Source organism: Sinohyriopsis cumingii, chromosome 1 (genome assembly GCF_028554795.1).
Source record: "Sinohyriopsis cumingii isolate HCF-2022 chromosome 1, ASM2855479v2, whole genome shotgun sequence".
NCBI classification, from domain to species: Eukaryota; Metazoa; Mollusca; class Bivalvia; order Unionida; family Unionidae; genus Sinohyriopsis; species Sinohyriopsis cumingii.
Window position 1 is genome coordinate 85,727,196 of NC_142961.1, and position 17,175 is coordinate 85,744,370.

Sequence of the window (17,175 nt, forward strand, 5' to 3'; positions counted from 1 at the left end):
CTGGCCTGGTTGAAGTATGATTTTCATTTGGTATGGCTAAAGTAGGATTTCCATCTGGCATGATTAAAATAAGATTTCAGTCAGGCCTGGTTAATACAAGATTTCCATCTGAACTGGTTGAATGATTTTTATTTGGCCTATTTAAAGTATGGCTTCCATTTGGCCTAGTTAATATATGATTTCCATCTGGCCTAGTTAATATATGATTTCCATCTGGCCTGGTTAGTATAAGATTTCCATCTGACCTAGTTAAAGTATAATAATACTATCAGTTTTATTGTCCACTGAAGGCAGAACTTGAAAATTTTGCATGCAAACCAAATCATATCAAATTCTGAAGGATCTCATCCTACTAATAGATTGCCAGCATACTATTCTACTACTATTAGATGACAAGGTCAAAGGTTAAAGGGGATAGTCCATGTACAGTCAGGTGTGCATATAGTTGTCTGTTTAAAAGCAAAACCACCAGACTTTATTAACTCATTTGTTTCTATGTTGCTCATTTGTGGGTATGCAAACTGATGACATGAAATGAAAAGTATAAAATACCTTGGAAAATCAAATACACCTTAATTTAAAATTCAGCTTTACTATTTGATGTGTGACCCTATCAATCTGGTCAAATAATATCAGTCAAAATGCAGCAATGACAAGTGGTTAACTGAAAACCAATTCAAAGTCAAATATTTAACAGAAGTTGATGTAGTAGTAATATGTATCAAGCTGTATTCTTTCAAACTAGACAAGAGTTTTGAACATATCCTAAATGCACATAATGGGCAAAATAGTACTTTTCCATGGTACAGTGAGTGTCTTAAAAGATAGGACAATAAAAGATGAAATATTTCTAATGGGGTGTAAAAAATGACTAACCAAAAAGGAGGGTTTTTCAAAAATATATTTTGCTGCATGTTTTCAAAAGTTACTTTACAATTACAGAATAAAAATGTATATTGTAAAAACAATTTTGTGCAACAACAGTTAGAATGGAAGTACATTCATGAAATAACCAGAACTAGGTACCACTTGAAATGGTTAATTAATAATGATGAACAATTAAAGTTGTAAAGTTTAATAACAATGAAAATAGTTAGCACATGTAATGGATTAACAACTGCTGTACTAGCACCAAAGCCTATTTTCAGATGCAAAATGAGCAGTATACAGCTGTATATGAAATAAACAGAAAAAAAACCAAAACAAATGAGAGATGTCTGTAAGCACGTGGCTACAGCATACCCGCTTCCTCCCACAAAATACAAGGTGTGAATATAATTTCGAAATAATGGGTTGATGACTCTAAAAGTATCAATCTGAAATAAATGTAGCTTATAATGGGACACAAACTCCAATAATAAACTGCATCCAAAGTTTCATAAAAATATCTCTAATGGTTCTTGAGATAATATCTACTGGACAAGAGTGATGGATGGATGGATGGACAATTATTAATAAAAATGCTGACGACTGATTTTGCTAAAGAACACGATGTATAGCGATGATACAAAATTAAAGCAGGTTTCGTGAAAATACCTCAGTGTTCACAAAATGTTAAATAAATATGGGGCTAATTGCATACACAGGATTCCACCCTACAACTGCAATACAAAAAGGAGAATATCTAATAAAATTTCAGGAGCCACAATTTTCTTGACATGCGCATCCTTTCAAGTTTCTTGGTAATCCAATGAGTAGCAGTAATCCTTTAAAAGACTGGCATACAGTACTTCAAGGTGCGAATCAAAAATGGGCAAAAATAATTTACAGGATCAAAGTGATTTGTTGATAAGTGCATGTTCTGTTGAGGATCATACAAATTACCAAAGCAATCAATACTTCAGTTACTAGTTGTACTCACAAGATTCTTTCATAAACTACATTCAGCTGCAAGATATCAAAGGCAAAATTTCTTATAAAAATTGCAGAAGTAAATTAATTTCTAAAAAAATGTGTAGCTTCAAGTGAGGACCATACTATGTACCAAGTTTTATGGAACTCCAAGAAATGCAGCATACAAGACTGTACAATATGGAAGGATGTACATGATTCTTATTCCAACCTCAAAAAAGGTGGAGTTTGCTATGTGGCATGTGTATATACAAATTTCATTTGTAAGCTGTGTACAATACCACCAAGGTTTGTACTATGACAGGAAACAAACATTCAAAATGGCAGAATTTACTTAACCCTTGTAATGTCCCTTGATAGAACCTTGCTAGTTTTGCACACAATCAATAATGTCTCACTGTCCTTCAAATCTGGAGAACAAGATTTCTATGGGGCAAAGAAAAATACTAGATGGAACCTGATGCACTAATAGTGATAAAAAACAAGAAAATCTTAGTAACAATTATGTTTTAAAATGGAAATAAATTGGTATATTCAAGTGACCATTGCTTGCGACAACAAAGATGTGGACAGATACGCAGTAAAGAAGAATAGGTAGGTACATGTATATTTAGTTTTACCTGATGAAAATTCAAGATCTAGGGTATACAGAACAAAACTGTGGGAAACCCACAATTCAAAACAAGATACAACAATGCAACTATTTAAATAGGCATGAAACAACAACAGGCCCAAAAATTCTATCCCATTTCTCTTGTTATAACCAATGAGCTGGATGTGGTTTACAAGTCAAACACATACCAAGTAGCATTGGTCAGTGACAAACTACTCAAGACGCTGACTATGAGTATATCTGGAGTGTGGATATACATGTGACTGGGAATGTACACAGATGGCAAAGTTATTGATATGTTCAGTTTTTACTAAGAACAGCCTGGCAAAAACTGACCCATTTCAAACTGATATTGAGCAAAAAGAAGTTTGTTTTTTTGCAGCAGAATTTCATCAAAAAAGTAAAGGTAAAATTACACAAATGACTGCAGACACTAGGCTGGTCTTTCTGTATATTTATACAGTTTGAGTGGAAGCTGAAGGATAATCCTGCCATTGTAATCCAGATCAGTAGGACGGCTGTGTATTGTACATTATGTGATGATCTATGGTCCAAATGATGACAATGGTGGCTGCTGCTATGTCCAGAAAGGATCTGAAACAGACAATGAGAACTCAACTTCTAAAAATAAGAATTTAAATATATAAAAAAACAACTCTTGATACAAGTCAACAGAATATGAATTTCCCTGACTCCCCCATTTTTTGAGAACCTTGCAGCCAACAGTACACAAGAAACCAGTCTATAATCCATTCAGAAGTAAGGATGATGGACATCAGTAACAGCACAAAACCCTACCACATACAGTACAACATAAACTGGAAGACCTTACCAGAAGGGTGTTTGTATAACAAAGAAGTCCTGCCACATGGCTTTTTCTATGAACTCTTTATATGCATAACCAACCTTAAAGATTGTTAACCGAAGGCTATGAAGTGTGAAAGTTTGGTCACAATAATCAGACATATGATATTCAGATCTTTGTGGTCAATAATGCTCAAGAAAATGACAACTACAAAACGTAAAGTTATTACTTTTGGCAAGATGGCATTTGCTCACCATTGGACACATCTAAATACATTTATGTGGGACAATGCCTCATTTGTAGTGGGGGTGGGTGGGAGGGGCAATAGCTAGACATGGGTAATACTATATATCCATGCAGGGCATCAAAATAATGGTCTACTACATGCATTTTGTATTCATCTACATGGATTTTCCATTTTTTTTAAATCTCTACTCACATGAAAAATGCAACTTAGCCAGACTGTCCAATACATTCAATGTCAGTAATACTAACAAAACAAATCACATATCTTAAGCACTGTAGTAGATGGAATAAAATAATACAAGCTTTCCCCATATTCCTCTAAACACTTTCAATAGTTACACAAGTTACAATATCCTCCCCCAAACTGTCCCAGGGCCACTTGTTACACAAGTTCCCATAATCCCCCCCATGAACTTACAAATACACCAACAGGTTACCTCAGTCCCCATATTCCCCCCCATCAGTCCAAATGGGTACACCAGTTTCCATATTCACCCTGAATACTCCCAGTGGTTAAACAAATACTGGACACAAAGAATAGATGAAATAATAAAAAGGTATAAAACTTATTCCATCACTACATACACAAACTGTTTTCAAATTACCAGCAGCATTGGAAAGCTTGTTAAATGGGATGTTTTCTTTTATTTTAGCCTGGAATGCTCAAAGACTGCCAAATCTCAGGGTCCCACCTTCTATATGCTGGAAGCTGTCAGTTATTTTCTGGGTATATTGACTAAGTTCTACTGAACAAGAACTTTTTTTGAAATATCTTGAAACCTTTGTCATATTCATGCCAGTGCATAGGATACAAAAACTATCAATAAAAAGCTGTTTTTAAACATCTAGTAAAAATTTAATGTGTAATAAATATGACATTTTTAATAGTAAAACCTCTACAAAACTTTGAGTACAAGACTGACTGTGCAAAATGCTCCAAGACTTTAGAAATTTTGTAAGTTGCAATATTTTTCTCTAAAATCATCCGTGTATATTGCTATGAAATGCCGAAAAATTGGACTTTTGCCCTCACTTTTACAAAAGTACCTTAAAATGTTGCAGATTCTGTGAATTATGCACACCATGATCAAATTTTTCTTGTACCATTCCATCAAACTGTTTACTTAAACTTGTAAACTATGAAAAGCACTTGCAAGTTATGGTCTTTTGGTTCCAAGTATCAAAAACAACATCTGTGACATTATTATTCTGAGAGAAAAAACCTGGAGTGAGGCTTGAAGAATTTGGTCCAAAATTCTGAGGTTTTCCACAGCAGAGAAAATGTCAGATATGTGGCTGGACTTCATTTGACAAGAAATCTTTTGGTTCCAAGTATCACAGACAACATCTATGACATTATTTGACAATGCTTCATGACATTAAAACACTGACATGAATATGGCAATCCTAAGTTTTGTTTACAGAATAACTGTTCTTCTTTACATTGGACACAAGTTAATTACTGGTTAAATACACTTACCCATATATGGGCACTTGTAATGTCTTTCACAGATAAGCGTTTCTGCATTAAATAGTTTTTCTTTTTGGCAATACTTCAGTACAAAATAACCATCAACACATTCTTTGAACCTGTAGCAATTTCCTCTCACTGCAAGGCGAGTTCCATTTACACACTCTGGTGATGAGGTTGATAATACACCTGAAACATAGGTATATACTTACAGATCCAGCTGCAAGCAGCATACACCCTGATCTGCCATTCATAATGCACTGGTAGGTCAGGGTCTCCATTCTACTGATGACTGACAAGAAACCGCATAAACTCAGATTTGATGACACATTATGTGGTGGCAGACATGGGTTTGTGCAGTTTGCAGTTGGACTCCATGATAACAGAGTATAAATGGTACAATAACATCATTTTACAGATCATATGTTTTTATAAATAGCTTTTTCCCACGATTAAGAGATCAAGTACATTTTAGATAATCTCAACTTTACTCTTAAATCTTTCTCTCTGGCATTAAAATAATCAGAAACTATTTAGACTCTTTCAAATGGCTGTCTTTGATGGTCAATAAAATCAAAGGCTGTTTTTTTTTAGTACTAAATATTTAGTACATCAACTATGAGGATAGGGCAAAAGAGATGGTTAGATCAATGAAATCCAATGTCCCTTCACAACTACTTGTATGAATTAGACAGTATATCAACTATGAGGATAGGGCCAAAGAAGAGATGGTTGGATCAATGAAATCCAATGTTCCTTCACAACTACTTGTATGAATTAGACAGTATATCAACTATGAGGATATATGGGCAAAAGAAGAGAAGGTTAGATCAATGAAATCCAATGTCCCTTCACAACTAGTTGTATGAATTAGACAGTATATCAACAACGAGGATAGGGCAAAAGAAGGGGGGGCCTCGAGTGTCCAAGTGGTCTAAAGCGCTCTCCGTTACTGATCACTGCCATCTCACCTCTGTCTGCACCAGTTTGAGTCTCGGATTCAGTCAATGTGGGTATGTGAGAAAGCTTGCCAGTAGCTTCTTGTGGGTCGGTGGTTCTTTCCAGGGTTTTCCTGGTTCTTCCTCCAACATTAATACTGGCCGCCATGTATAGCCTATTGCATGCTGAAAAATGGTGTTAAACCCCACAACAGCAACAACAGCAAAAGAAGAAATGGTTGGATCAATGAAATCCAATGTCCCTTCACAACTACTTGTATGAATTAGACAGAATATCAACTATGAGGATATATGGGCCAAAGAAGAGATGGTTGGATCAATGAAATCCATCTCCCTTCACAACTACTGACACCAAGCTGCTTATGACAATAGGAACTTTTGTTACTTTAGCCAGAGAAGCAAATAGTAAAAAGGATGAGAAATAAATGTTGAGCTTTAATATACCTGAGAATATTTAGATTTTTTAACAAGAGTACCAAGAAAGGCATTTATACACACGACTCATCTTTAATAATCCCCCAAATTGATGGGCTTCATACTTTACCCTTTATTTAAGCCATAACGTTTTGTTCAGTTCTGTGATGAAAATCAAACAATGCTGTGCAGAATCCAGTTTTAGTTAGTGATCTGAATCTTTGACCCTGAAATAGACAGGGTTTTTCCATTCTCTATGTGCAAACCATCAATAAAGTTTTGTTAACTGTTAAAGTGTGTTCTAGTGAATGTGTGGAAACAACTGGTTACAGACGGATGGATCGCTTCATGATGTGCTTAAGAAACAACTCCTCAAATTTTATCGAAAGATAAAACAAAATGCCTTTCAGCTGAATTCAAGAATTATAACTGATTTTACTCTCTAATGCATGCTCAATGTTAAGAGAAAAACTGGCAAAAAATTAAAAATAACATCAATTTTTCAAAGAATAAAATATAACACATTAATTAATCAGTGGAGCATACAGTAAGTTTACCTAAAAACTGGGTCTGACCCAAAACACCATGCACCAATATTGTGAAGGCACTATGCCCTGTTTCTGAAATAGCACTGTTGTTTACAGATTTATTTATGTTTGTGCACTAGATCTGTGTTTACATGTACAGAAAAAAAAATGAAGTGTTTTGAGTCCTAGCCACCACAAGAAAAGGCATTAACTGTGAACCAACTAAAATATGTTGATTCAATTTTAACATATGGCCACATGGCAGCCATGCTAATAAAGTTTATACATGATGTTTATGTAAGTGTGAACAATGCATACCTAGATCTATAGTCTCTGGCTGCTAAATTAACAGCTCTGGTTTTCTATTAACTGGCCATAGTACTGTTATGCATGAACAAATATACTAAATCCTTACAAGTAAGTTTCTGGAAATGTATAAGACATGTCCAGTTTCTGGACAGGTACAAAGTGCTACAAAAACAAAGCAGATCTTACCTGGGCTTGTAGCTTGTACACTGATGATTGTTTCACCTTAAAAAGAAAAATTATAAAATTTATGGCAGTAATGAAAAGAAAACCTGAAAAATGTATTATCCTTACGAAACCATCTGATTAAAGATGTTATATTGTAAATTATGCAGCATTTTTTAAGCCTACCGAGTGAATTTCATACTGTACAAGAAATGTATGAGCCGTAAATCCAATCAATCAATCAATGAGCAAACAAGAATTAAAAGTCCATACTGTAAACAGATACTTTTACAGAAATCTAAAATTATAAATTATGACTGCAGGCACTTAAAAGTCCTGGATTCTTCAGGAAAGTCCTATTTCATACGAATCCTGCAGGAGCAAGTTTCTTGCATGTTCCTAGGTTTGTCCACTGAAAAACATTTCATAAAATTTTATAGCCTATCATCATCATCATCATCATCATCATCATCATCAGTCTCATGACCTAGTGTGGTCGTTGAGGCACTGTGCTGCTGAACATCTGACCAGTTCCCTCCACTTGTCTTGATCATGTGCCAATGCCTGTGTCTTCACAAAAGTTTTCCTGGTCCATTCTGTGATGTTGTCAGTCCACTTTTTTCTCTGTCTACCTCTCCTTCTGCCACCCTGGATGCTGCCCTGCAGGACTGTTGTAGATAGACTGTTGGCTCTAGTGACATGGCCATACCATTTCAGCTTTCTCTTTTTGACGGTGGTGAGGAGGTCCTCATATTGGCCTACTTCGCGCCTGATGGTGTTATGCACTTCTTCATTTGTGATGTGGTCCATGTAAGAGATGCCAAGGATGGTTCTGTAGCATCTCATTTCAAGTGACTGGATTCTTCGTTGTAATTCTGCTGTCAGGGTCCATGCCTTACACGAGTACAAAAAGACTGAGATGACTAGAGCTCGCAATAGTCTGATTTTAGTTTTCAGACATATTCTTGTCTCTCCAGATGGGTCTTAGCTTTGACATAGCTGCCATTGTTTGTGCTGCTCTTGACAAAATTTCTGCTCTTGATCCCTCTTCAGTGATTATGGAACCAAGATATTTGAAATGGCTCACTGTTTCCAGTTCATATCCTCTGACTTTAATCTTGGCTGAGATTTGTTTGCCACTATTTGTCATCAGTTTTGTCTTCTCAGCACTTATCTCCATGTCCATGTATAACCTATACATTTTTTATACATTTTTTTTTTTTTTCTAAACACTCCAATTAACATAAGTGCCTCAAAGGGACAGACACTCAACTGGCCAAACAACTTCCTGGGATTCGAAATCAGACCATAATTGCAGAGTGCTGAAACTATGTGATATTTTTTCAACAAGATTTTTGAATTAGATACTGTAGTGGACATATTGGATGCAAGATTGGCACATTTTTCATTAGGATTAACAAGGCATAAGTAGTGTTCAAGTGAAAATACCACTGTAAAAAATCAGGTCCATTTAGTCAATTATTAAGAATTAGACAAATCTGTGCTAAACAAATGGACTTTAAAAAAACATGCCTTCAATTTAATTCGATTTTATTCAATCCAACTACAATTCTAACAGAGGCTTTTCAAAAAGCAAGCCAGTTAGATCGTTCAGAATTACTAAAACCAATTCAAAAAAAGTTCAGTGCATTGACACTATCTTCACATACGATAAAGATAATTATTTCCTCAAAATATGCAATCCAAAATCTCTGGAATATATTCAAACCGAGTCTCGCGGAGATTTTTCATGATCAACCGATATTTACATAGAGGATTGGTTATAAACTCAGTAACCAACTAATAAGAGCCAAGTTCTCTACCAAACAATCTGGTCTGACTTTCACAAGAAAAGTATTAGATTAAGAGACTTAATTTCAGTTTCTGCAGTAAAATAGATAAATCTAAAATCTTCAAAATTCTTTTACTAATCTCAAATATAAATAAAAACTTAAAAGGACACTGTATCACATGTAATGTCATTTATTTACTCACCTGCATGAAATGTGGTAAACAATATGTAGGTAAAACAACAAGGGAATTACAAGTGAGAATAAAAGAACACATGAGGGTTATCAGTAAACAAAGATTTCCCAGTGTAAGAGCATTTGAATCTATCTGACCACAACACAGATTGTGTTAAATATCAGGTAACAGAAATTGTGTTAAATATCAGGTAATAGAAATTGTGTTAAATATCAGCTAATAGATATTAAATCTGATCCAGCTCTCCCCAGTAGCACTATCTTTTTTAGAAAGATATAGAACTTTATTGGATATAAAAATTATATACTCTACATCTGCCCTGAGTGGTCTAAAGTGCTCACTGTTACGAATCATTGCCATCTGACTTGTCGGCATGGTTTCGAGTCTCAGGTTCGGCCAATGTGGGTATGTGAGAAGGCTTGCCAGTAGCTTCTCATGGATCAGTGGTTCTTTCTGGGGGTTTTCCAAGGTTCTTCCTCCGCCATTTATACTGGCTGCCATGTTTAGCCTATCTTATGTTGAAAAATTGTATTAAACCCTGCAACAACAACAACTCCATATTTGGTAGGGATCAACATCCTGGTCTAAAAGGGAGTACAGGCATTTTTAACTCAATTTATTATTATTTTCCCTCCCATGAAAGCTAGGATGTTTTGGCCTCATAGTCATCATACTGGAATAATCCAGTCCACTCCTCTGAGGAAATCACTACCCTCAAAATACTGCCCCAGTTTTGGATTGCATCACAAATTATTATGCAGTCACTGTTATGCTACCTACATAGTGAAATGAATTACCTATGTGTGTACTGTGATGCCAAATTTAAACACATCCAATCTTAAGCAAGACATGTCAAGATCACACATATTGGCATCAGAGTGACTTGCAGTAACTGGAAAAATCTTCAAAAGAAAAGATCAATCTTGTCATAAATTGAAGTGCTCTTTGTTCAACTCCACAAGAATCCAAAAAGTAACATCTGGAAAAATCTGATTAATGAACATTGCTTGTTGATACCGACACAGGTAAATACTCCTGCATTTTTTGCACAGGAACCAAGGACCCTTTGAGCCAATCAACAGACTGGATTATATTGACAAATGAACAAACCAAATTATTTAATACAGGATTAATGAGCCAAATGGTGCTTGGAAAAAACTCTTCAAACTGGGTGGCAGCTGAAGATATCTCGACTCCAGCAACAGTCTCGAGTACACAACAATATATATAGAACAAGAAAGTAAACCTAGTGAAACTATATTAGAGTTGGATGAAATTGTACACCAACCGTATGTAAACCCCATTGGTAATCTCAAGATTCTGCAAGGACTTTTAATCAATAATCAATTCGATACTCCAGTGGGCTTCACTTCTACTGACAATTTATGCAACAGCATGGCAGCTCTATGTTCTGCTTTGCAGAAATTGACTTTGTTGCATTATAAATAGAACTAAGTTATTGTTGACTAAAATAAATATTCTTATACCCCTCTTTAAATCCTATATATTTATGTATCCAAAACCTTGGCTACAAGAAGATCAATGGTTTATTTTTGAACCTGGACCTTACAAGTAGCTATACCGGTTACACCTATGTCACCAGCTACAATGGGTTATATAAACCACACACTGACAATGAAGTGAACAAAACGAATCAACCCATATTATTCCCTCTGATGAGTTAGAATAGTAAGGAAAGTGGTCAGGGATGGGGGGTGACTAGGACACCCCAGCAGCTTGGAAGGTTTGCCTCCATATCCAGCAGTAATCATCATCTTAGAGATCACAAGAAATCTTTTGGTGAAAACCCCATGTCAATTTGCCTTTCCATTCAGGAGGAGTAGCAATAACAAGATTTTCAAGGTGGCTGCTGTAGCGACCATACTCAACATCAAATCAGCACAATTTTTATTTAGGACCAACGAAACATCATAACAAGTCTTTTAGTGAAAGTCTGTTGCTGATATGACCATCAATTCTGGAAGAGTGGTGAAAAGATTTTCAAGATGGCCACTAAGGTCACCATATTTGGCATCTCACAGCACCATTTTCATTTAGAATTGAGCAGACATCGTATGCAGTCTTTCAGTGAAAACCCATGCCAATATGGCCATCCATTCGGGTAATGTTGTGACAAGATTTTCAAGATAAAATGTGGTGGCCAGGTTGGATTTCAAAATAACATCATTTTAATCTAAGAACAATTAGACCATAGACAGAATGCTTGTATAAAATTTCATCGTAATCTTAAGTAGTTAATGAGGATTTGTAATAACAAAGTTTTCAAACAGAATTGCGTAAGTTCTTCTGCTGAATGTTGTTTTTGTTGTAGTGTTTAACGCCATTTTTCAGCACACGATAGGCTATACATGGCGGCCAGTATTAATGGTGGAGGAAGAACCCGGGAAGTCCCCAGAAAGAACCACCGACCCTCGAGAAGCTACTGGCAAGCTTTCTCACATACCCACATTGGCTGAATCCGAGACTCGAACCTATGCAGACAGAGGTGAGATGGCAGTGATCCGTAACGGAGAGCGCTTTAGACCACTCGGCCACTCGGGGCCCCTCTGCTGAATGACTAGTAGAGATAAAAAAGATTTTCCAATTTATTTTTCAAACATATTTGGGAGTCTATTTAGGTCATATTTTATAGGCTCTTAACTAAAACAGCTCTACTAAATGGCTGCAATGATTTTCCTTCCTTCCTGATAGGGTTCTTCCTCACAAGTACATACGATTTGTGAAGTCTTCTCAAAGACAATAAAAGTAACCTTGTGGAAACCTAAAGAAATTTTATATAGGCACTACCTGATGTTCTGTTCTGTAAACATTAGCCTATACATGTATACTTCATTGAGTGTTAGATCTTGGCGCTTTCCCTTAATGTCTATTTAGAGACTTCTAAAAGACTTCTACCTTTGCTTCAATCATCATTAGGTTTAACAGAATGTCCTTTTGTATCTGGTCTTTCATCCATATGATTAACAATCTTTTCAATTTTTAAATAGCACCAGAATGCTGCTCCATAATCAATGACTTTAAGGGTGCAGATCCCTTAGCATGTTCTTTTATACGATCAGCCTCCTCTGCTATCGTATTGGCTTTTGATACCTCAGATAAGAGTTCATGCACTATGGGTGATATGCTTTGTCCACCGTCATATTTCTTTATCATCTCCAAATCGATTTTCATGTATTTACAGATGGGTTGATTAGTCATGATTACAGCCCTCAAAATCACAAACAATACAAGAATGAACACAAGCAGAATGTCACAGATGTTACACATTGAGGGGGATCCCCTGCAAATGGGTTTTGGTTGCTGAAATCTACAAATGCATGCGAGTCAAATGGAAAAAAGTTGCTCAAGTCTGAGTGGATGTAAGTAGTGTATTATGCAAATTGTGTGTGCGTGTGTGTGTGATTAGGATTTTTAACATAGCTTTTAACAATTTTTCAGTCATATCGCTACGATGTCTGCAGTGTGGCAGTTTTTAGTGATGTCTAACACTGGGGCATCATGCCACAGACATGTGGCATGATGTCCCACCCAGTCACATTATCCTGACACTGGGCCGACCAGTCCTAACACTAACCTCTTAATGCTGAGCACCAAGCGAGGCAGCTGTTAGTACCATTTTTGTAAATCTTTGGTATGACTCAGCTGGGGATCGAACCCACGACCTCTTGCATCTGAGGCGGATGCTCTAACCTCTAGGCCACCAGAGCGGTCTTATGCAAATTGTGCGATGCACATAAATATATATATCTGTGTGTGTTTGTGAATATGACAAATTCATTTCCCTACATCAAGTAGTTTTTACATAAACATATCGACATGTTTTCTGGGTAAAAAATAGGCAAAGCTCAAAAAAATTACAAAATGTATAAAATTTAACAGTATCTGTAATGGCTTGAAAATCAGATCATTTACATGTAACATGCAAAAAAATATAGGATTTGGAAGAAAGGCTACTTTTAATTAGGTAAAGTGTCTGCTATTATTACATTGTTAGCTCTTTCTCTGGTGCTAGTCCCCAGTCTAAGGTGAAAATTCATTCTTCCAATTAGTAATCAGATGTCCAGAAATAAAACATCTCCACACAGTCACAGTGAGTCAGAAGCCTTACTCGTTTCCATCCATTTTGTATGTCATCCTTCATTGACCTTACTTGAACTGTAGATCAGAGTAGAAGTCCTTTATTAACAGCAGGCAAAGATACCCAATTAAAATACATTTTACCCATGATTTTAATAGCGGGCAAGGATACCTAAATAAAATACATTTTACCCATGATTTTAAACAAGATTTTAATAGAAGACAAGGATACCTAATTAAAATACATTTTACCCATGATTTTTATAGCAGGCATGGATACCTAATTAAAAAACATTTTAGTCATGATTTTAAACAAGATTTTAATAGAAGACAATGATACCTAATTAAAATACATTTTACCCATGATTTTTATAGCAGGCATGGATACCTAATTAAAATACATTTTACCCATGATTTTAAACAAGATTTTTATAGCAGGCAAGGATACCTAAATAAAATACATTTTACCCATGATTTTAAACAAGATTTTTATAGCAGGCAAGGATACCTAAATAAAATACATTTTACCCATGATTTTAAACAAGATTTTAATAGAAGACAAGGATACCTAATTAAAATACATTTTACCCATGATTTTTATAGCAGGCATGGATACCTAATTAAAAAACATTTTAGTCATGATTTTAAACAAGATTTTAATAGAAGACAATGATACCTAATTAAAATACATTTTACCCATGATTTTAAACAAGATTTTTATAGCAGGCAAGGATACCTAAATAAAATACATTTTACCCATGATTTTAAACAAGATTTTAATAGAAGACAAGGATACCTAATTAAAATACATTTTACCCATGATTTTTATAGCAGGCATGGATACCTAATTAAAAAACATTTTAGTCATGATTTTAAACAAGATTTTAATAGAAGACAATGATACCTAATTAAAATACATTTTACCCATGATTTTAATAGCAGGCAAGGATACCTAATTAAAATACATTTTACCCATGATTTTAAACAAGATTTTAATAGAAGACAAGGATACCTAATTAAAATACATTTTACCCATGATTTTAAACAAGATTTTAATAGCAGGCAAGGATACCTAATTAAAATATATCTTACCCATGCAAAAGAGTACCTATTATTATGATGCTGATTTCACAGAGAGGTTGATAGCCTTGTTATAGCTGTCAACATATGCTAGCCATCTCTTTCCAGTAGGAAGCTATTGTAGACTTGAGACAACTTGTTGAGTGGGCACAATCCAGTCTAATGCAAAGCATAAATTCCCTTGCTCCAGTGTGTTTGAATGTCATACAATTGAAAAGATTCTCTGCCACCAATCGATTCAGAGACCATTCTGTGATGACTGCACATTCTTGAATATTCCTTATGCATGGCAAACTTTGAGAGGGATTCCCACTTAGGCTGCCCACTGAAGTAGTTTCCAGACTTCCAAGCAATGAAAAGGGGCATGATAATTAAAACTCCCAACAGAAACCTGTGAAAGCCTGCCCAGTGAGAATACCAATTTGCTAGCAATACCAACTGGTAAAGCCTGTTATGAAGTCTTTCTAGGGAAACTGGATCTACTGCTGCATTCAGGGTCTGCAGGTGATACAAGCGAAGCAAGCTGACAGTGAAATTTGTTAACACTTTATGTGGGGTAAAGTGTGTGATCCTGTCAGAAGGAATATGAACCCTCTCTCAATTTTTGAGGTAATTCATCCCCATGTACATTAAGTCTATAGTCTTGAGAAATACTCAAGATCAACTTTTCCAAGATTGTTGATTAATTTAGATGAGTCGTTGTCTTCTAACAGAACAGGTGTCAAAGTAATATTCATCTGATGATGTGTATGAATCACTCAGCAAAATACTGTAAACCGGGAATCCTAAATGATTTCAAACTGGACATTCAAACACCCATTATCCTGGTAAAGTTTCTGGGTGAAAAATCTAGACTGAGGGGCAGAGGCTATAGCTGAAAGATCTCCCTAGTTCAGAGAGTCAAAGGAATTTTTCTTGAGACCAAAAGATGCAGATGCATAGGTCTATCGAGACTTATGTTGGACCATTCTGTGTTCCTGAAGGAGGCTGACATCTCCATCTTAAAATGCTATTCTTCATTGAACTGGTTATAGGAGAAAGATTAGTGACAAGGCAAAACTGTTCTGCCTTTTCTTGACACCAGGAAGATTTGGAAATAGAATTCTGGGCTTTGTGTCTTAAACACCCTTTTGACTGCCCCCTTCTTTCGAAGGTTTTCCATTTATATCCCTTAAGATCTGGTGGGGGGAGTAGTCCTTGACAGAGAATAAGTGCCCTTTGAGACAACTACCTTCTTTTATGTGGAAAGGACCCAAACATCATTAGTTAGGTCAGACCTGGTTTCTCTAAAAATTTACAATATACAAACCCATTGGCTATTACAAGGTGGACTTGACAGGAGAGTGATCAACTTCCTCCCTCCTTAGGGCAAGAGGAGTAAACAGACTTACTGCTCTGACCCATAAGACCACTCTGTTTAGCAGCAGAAGAGCAAAAAGGATTTTGAAAACAAATATGGCAGTTCCACTGGGATCCCTACTTATTTAGGCAGGAGACCCCCAGACTTCTCAGTCTGAGGAATTTTCTTTGCCAAACTTAACTGGTCTTCAAACTGTGTCCAGTGACTGGTATGGCTGATCTTCTAGGTCTACTACTGTAGGACAATTAAGGATTGAGTACAGCTGGGCCACCCTCATCAGGTTTTTGCTTTGATCCAGTAAGAGTTGGAACAATCCAAAAACAGCATCCATTAAGTAAAGCTTTGCAGCTAAGAGTGCCCATGACAAAAATCTTCCCTTAACGGTTAAGAGAAGCCAACAACAACAGGTTGGACTGTGAAGTTACGATATCTAAGGTGCATGCTCTGTATCAAGTTACTATAGCATGTAATGTAGGCCTATTGCTATAATAATTTATCTGGGTGGGCTGCATGCATTTTCTACAATCTTACCAATAAGCTTCTTGGGACATACATGGACACAAAATCAGGAGCATAAAAAGATTTGTGTACCTGTAGAAAAGGATCATGTTCAAGTCAATATCATATTCAACAGATTAAGAGATCAACAGTCTACTTGCTAAATAAAAGTTACCTCGTTTAAAGCAGTCATTGAATGGACTGGTATGAAAGACACACTCTCTTTTGAACTTGCTGAAGACCATTCCCTTATTACAGTACTTCCTGACCTCCACTCCAGATGCACATTCTATGTAAGCAGAGCAGAGGCCAAATGATGGCCGTGGGTAGAAATTGTATGCCTGCTTGCAGAGTTTTGGGGTAGTTGGCACTGAAAAACAAGCAGAAATTTTAATGTTTGCATTTCACCTTGAGCTTTATTGTGAGCTTGGTTGACATATGATAAGAAATATGGACTGTTCGTTCACAAAAGCAACAAAAAAATTGGAATGGCTCCTTGAAAATCCCCATGTTTTAATGTAGCCTTTTTCATCAAGCAAAAAGAGCATTTATCTTATATTTGTGCCCCAAAAAGAAACCAACAAGCTGAGCTGCAATGCACACGGAAGCTTGCTGAAGGGTACTTGAAACAACCAGTTAAGACCCATTGGCTACAAGTTGGATGCTCTACTCCTACAAGATGGATGCTCTACTCAGGGGGGTTCATTTGTTTTTATTTTTGGAAATCCTGGAACCAATGTCATAAAACTTTAAATCAAGCTAATATATATTTGGACCAACCAAAATTTGTATTTGT

General features: G+C 36.0%; 1 protein-coding gene across 1 annotated transcript in view; it reads right to left on the reverse strand.

Moving 5' to 3' along the window:
- Window positions 1-883: 883 nt before the first annotated feature.
- Window positions 884-17,175, reverse strand: part of LOC149807279 (uncharacterized) — a 266,051-nt gene continuing 249,759 nt past the window's right edge. Inside the window, exons 58-61 of the mRNA XM_089953277.1 lie at window positions 16,555-16,749; window positions 7,382-7,417; window positions 4,996-5,175; window positions 884-3,058 (exon numbers count right to left, since the gene is read on the reverse strand). Of these exons, the coding sequence (XP_089809403.1) occupies window positions 3,042-3,058; window positions 4,996-5,175; window positions 7,382-7,417; window positions 16,555-16,749 (428 nt within the window). The 3' untranslated portion in view covers window positions 884-3,041. The remainder of the gene's footprint in view (window positions 3,059-4,995; window positions 5,176-7,381; window positions 7,418-16,554; window positions 16,750-17,175) is intronic.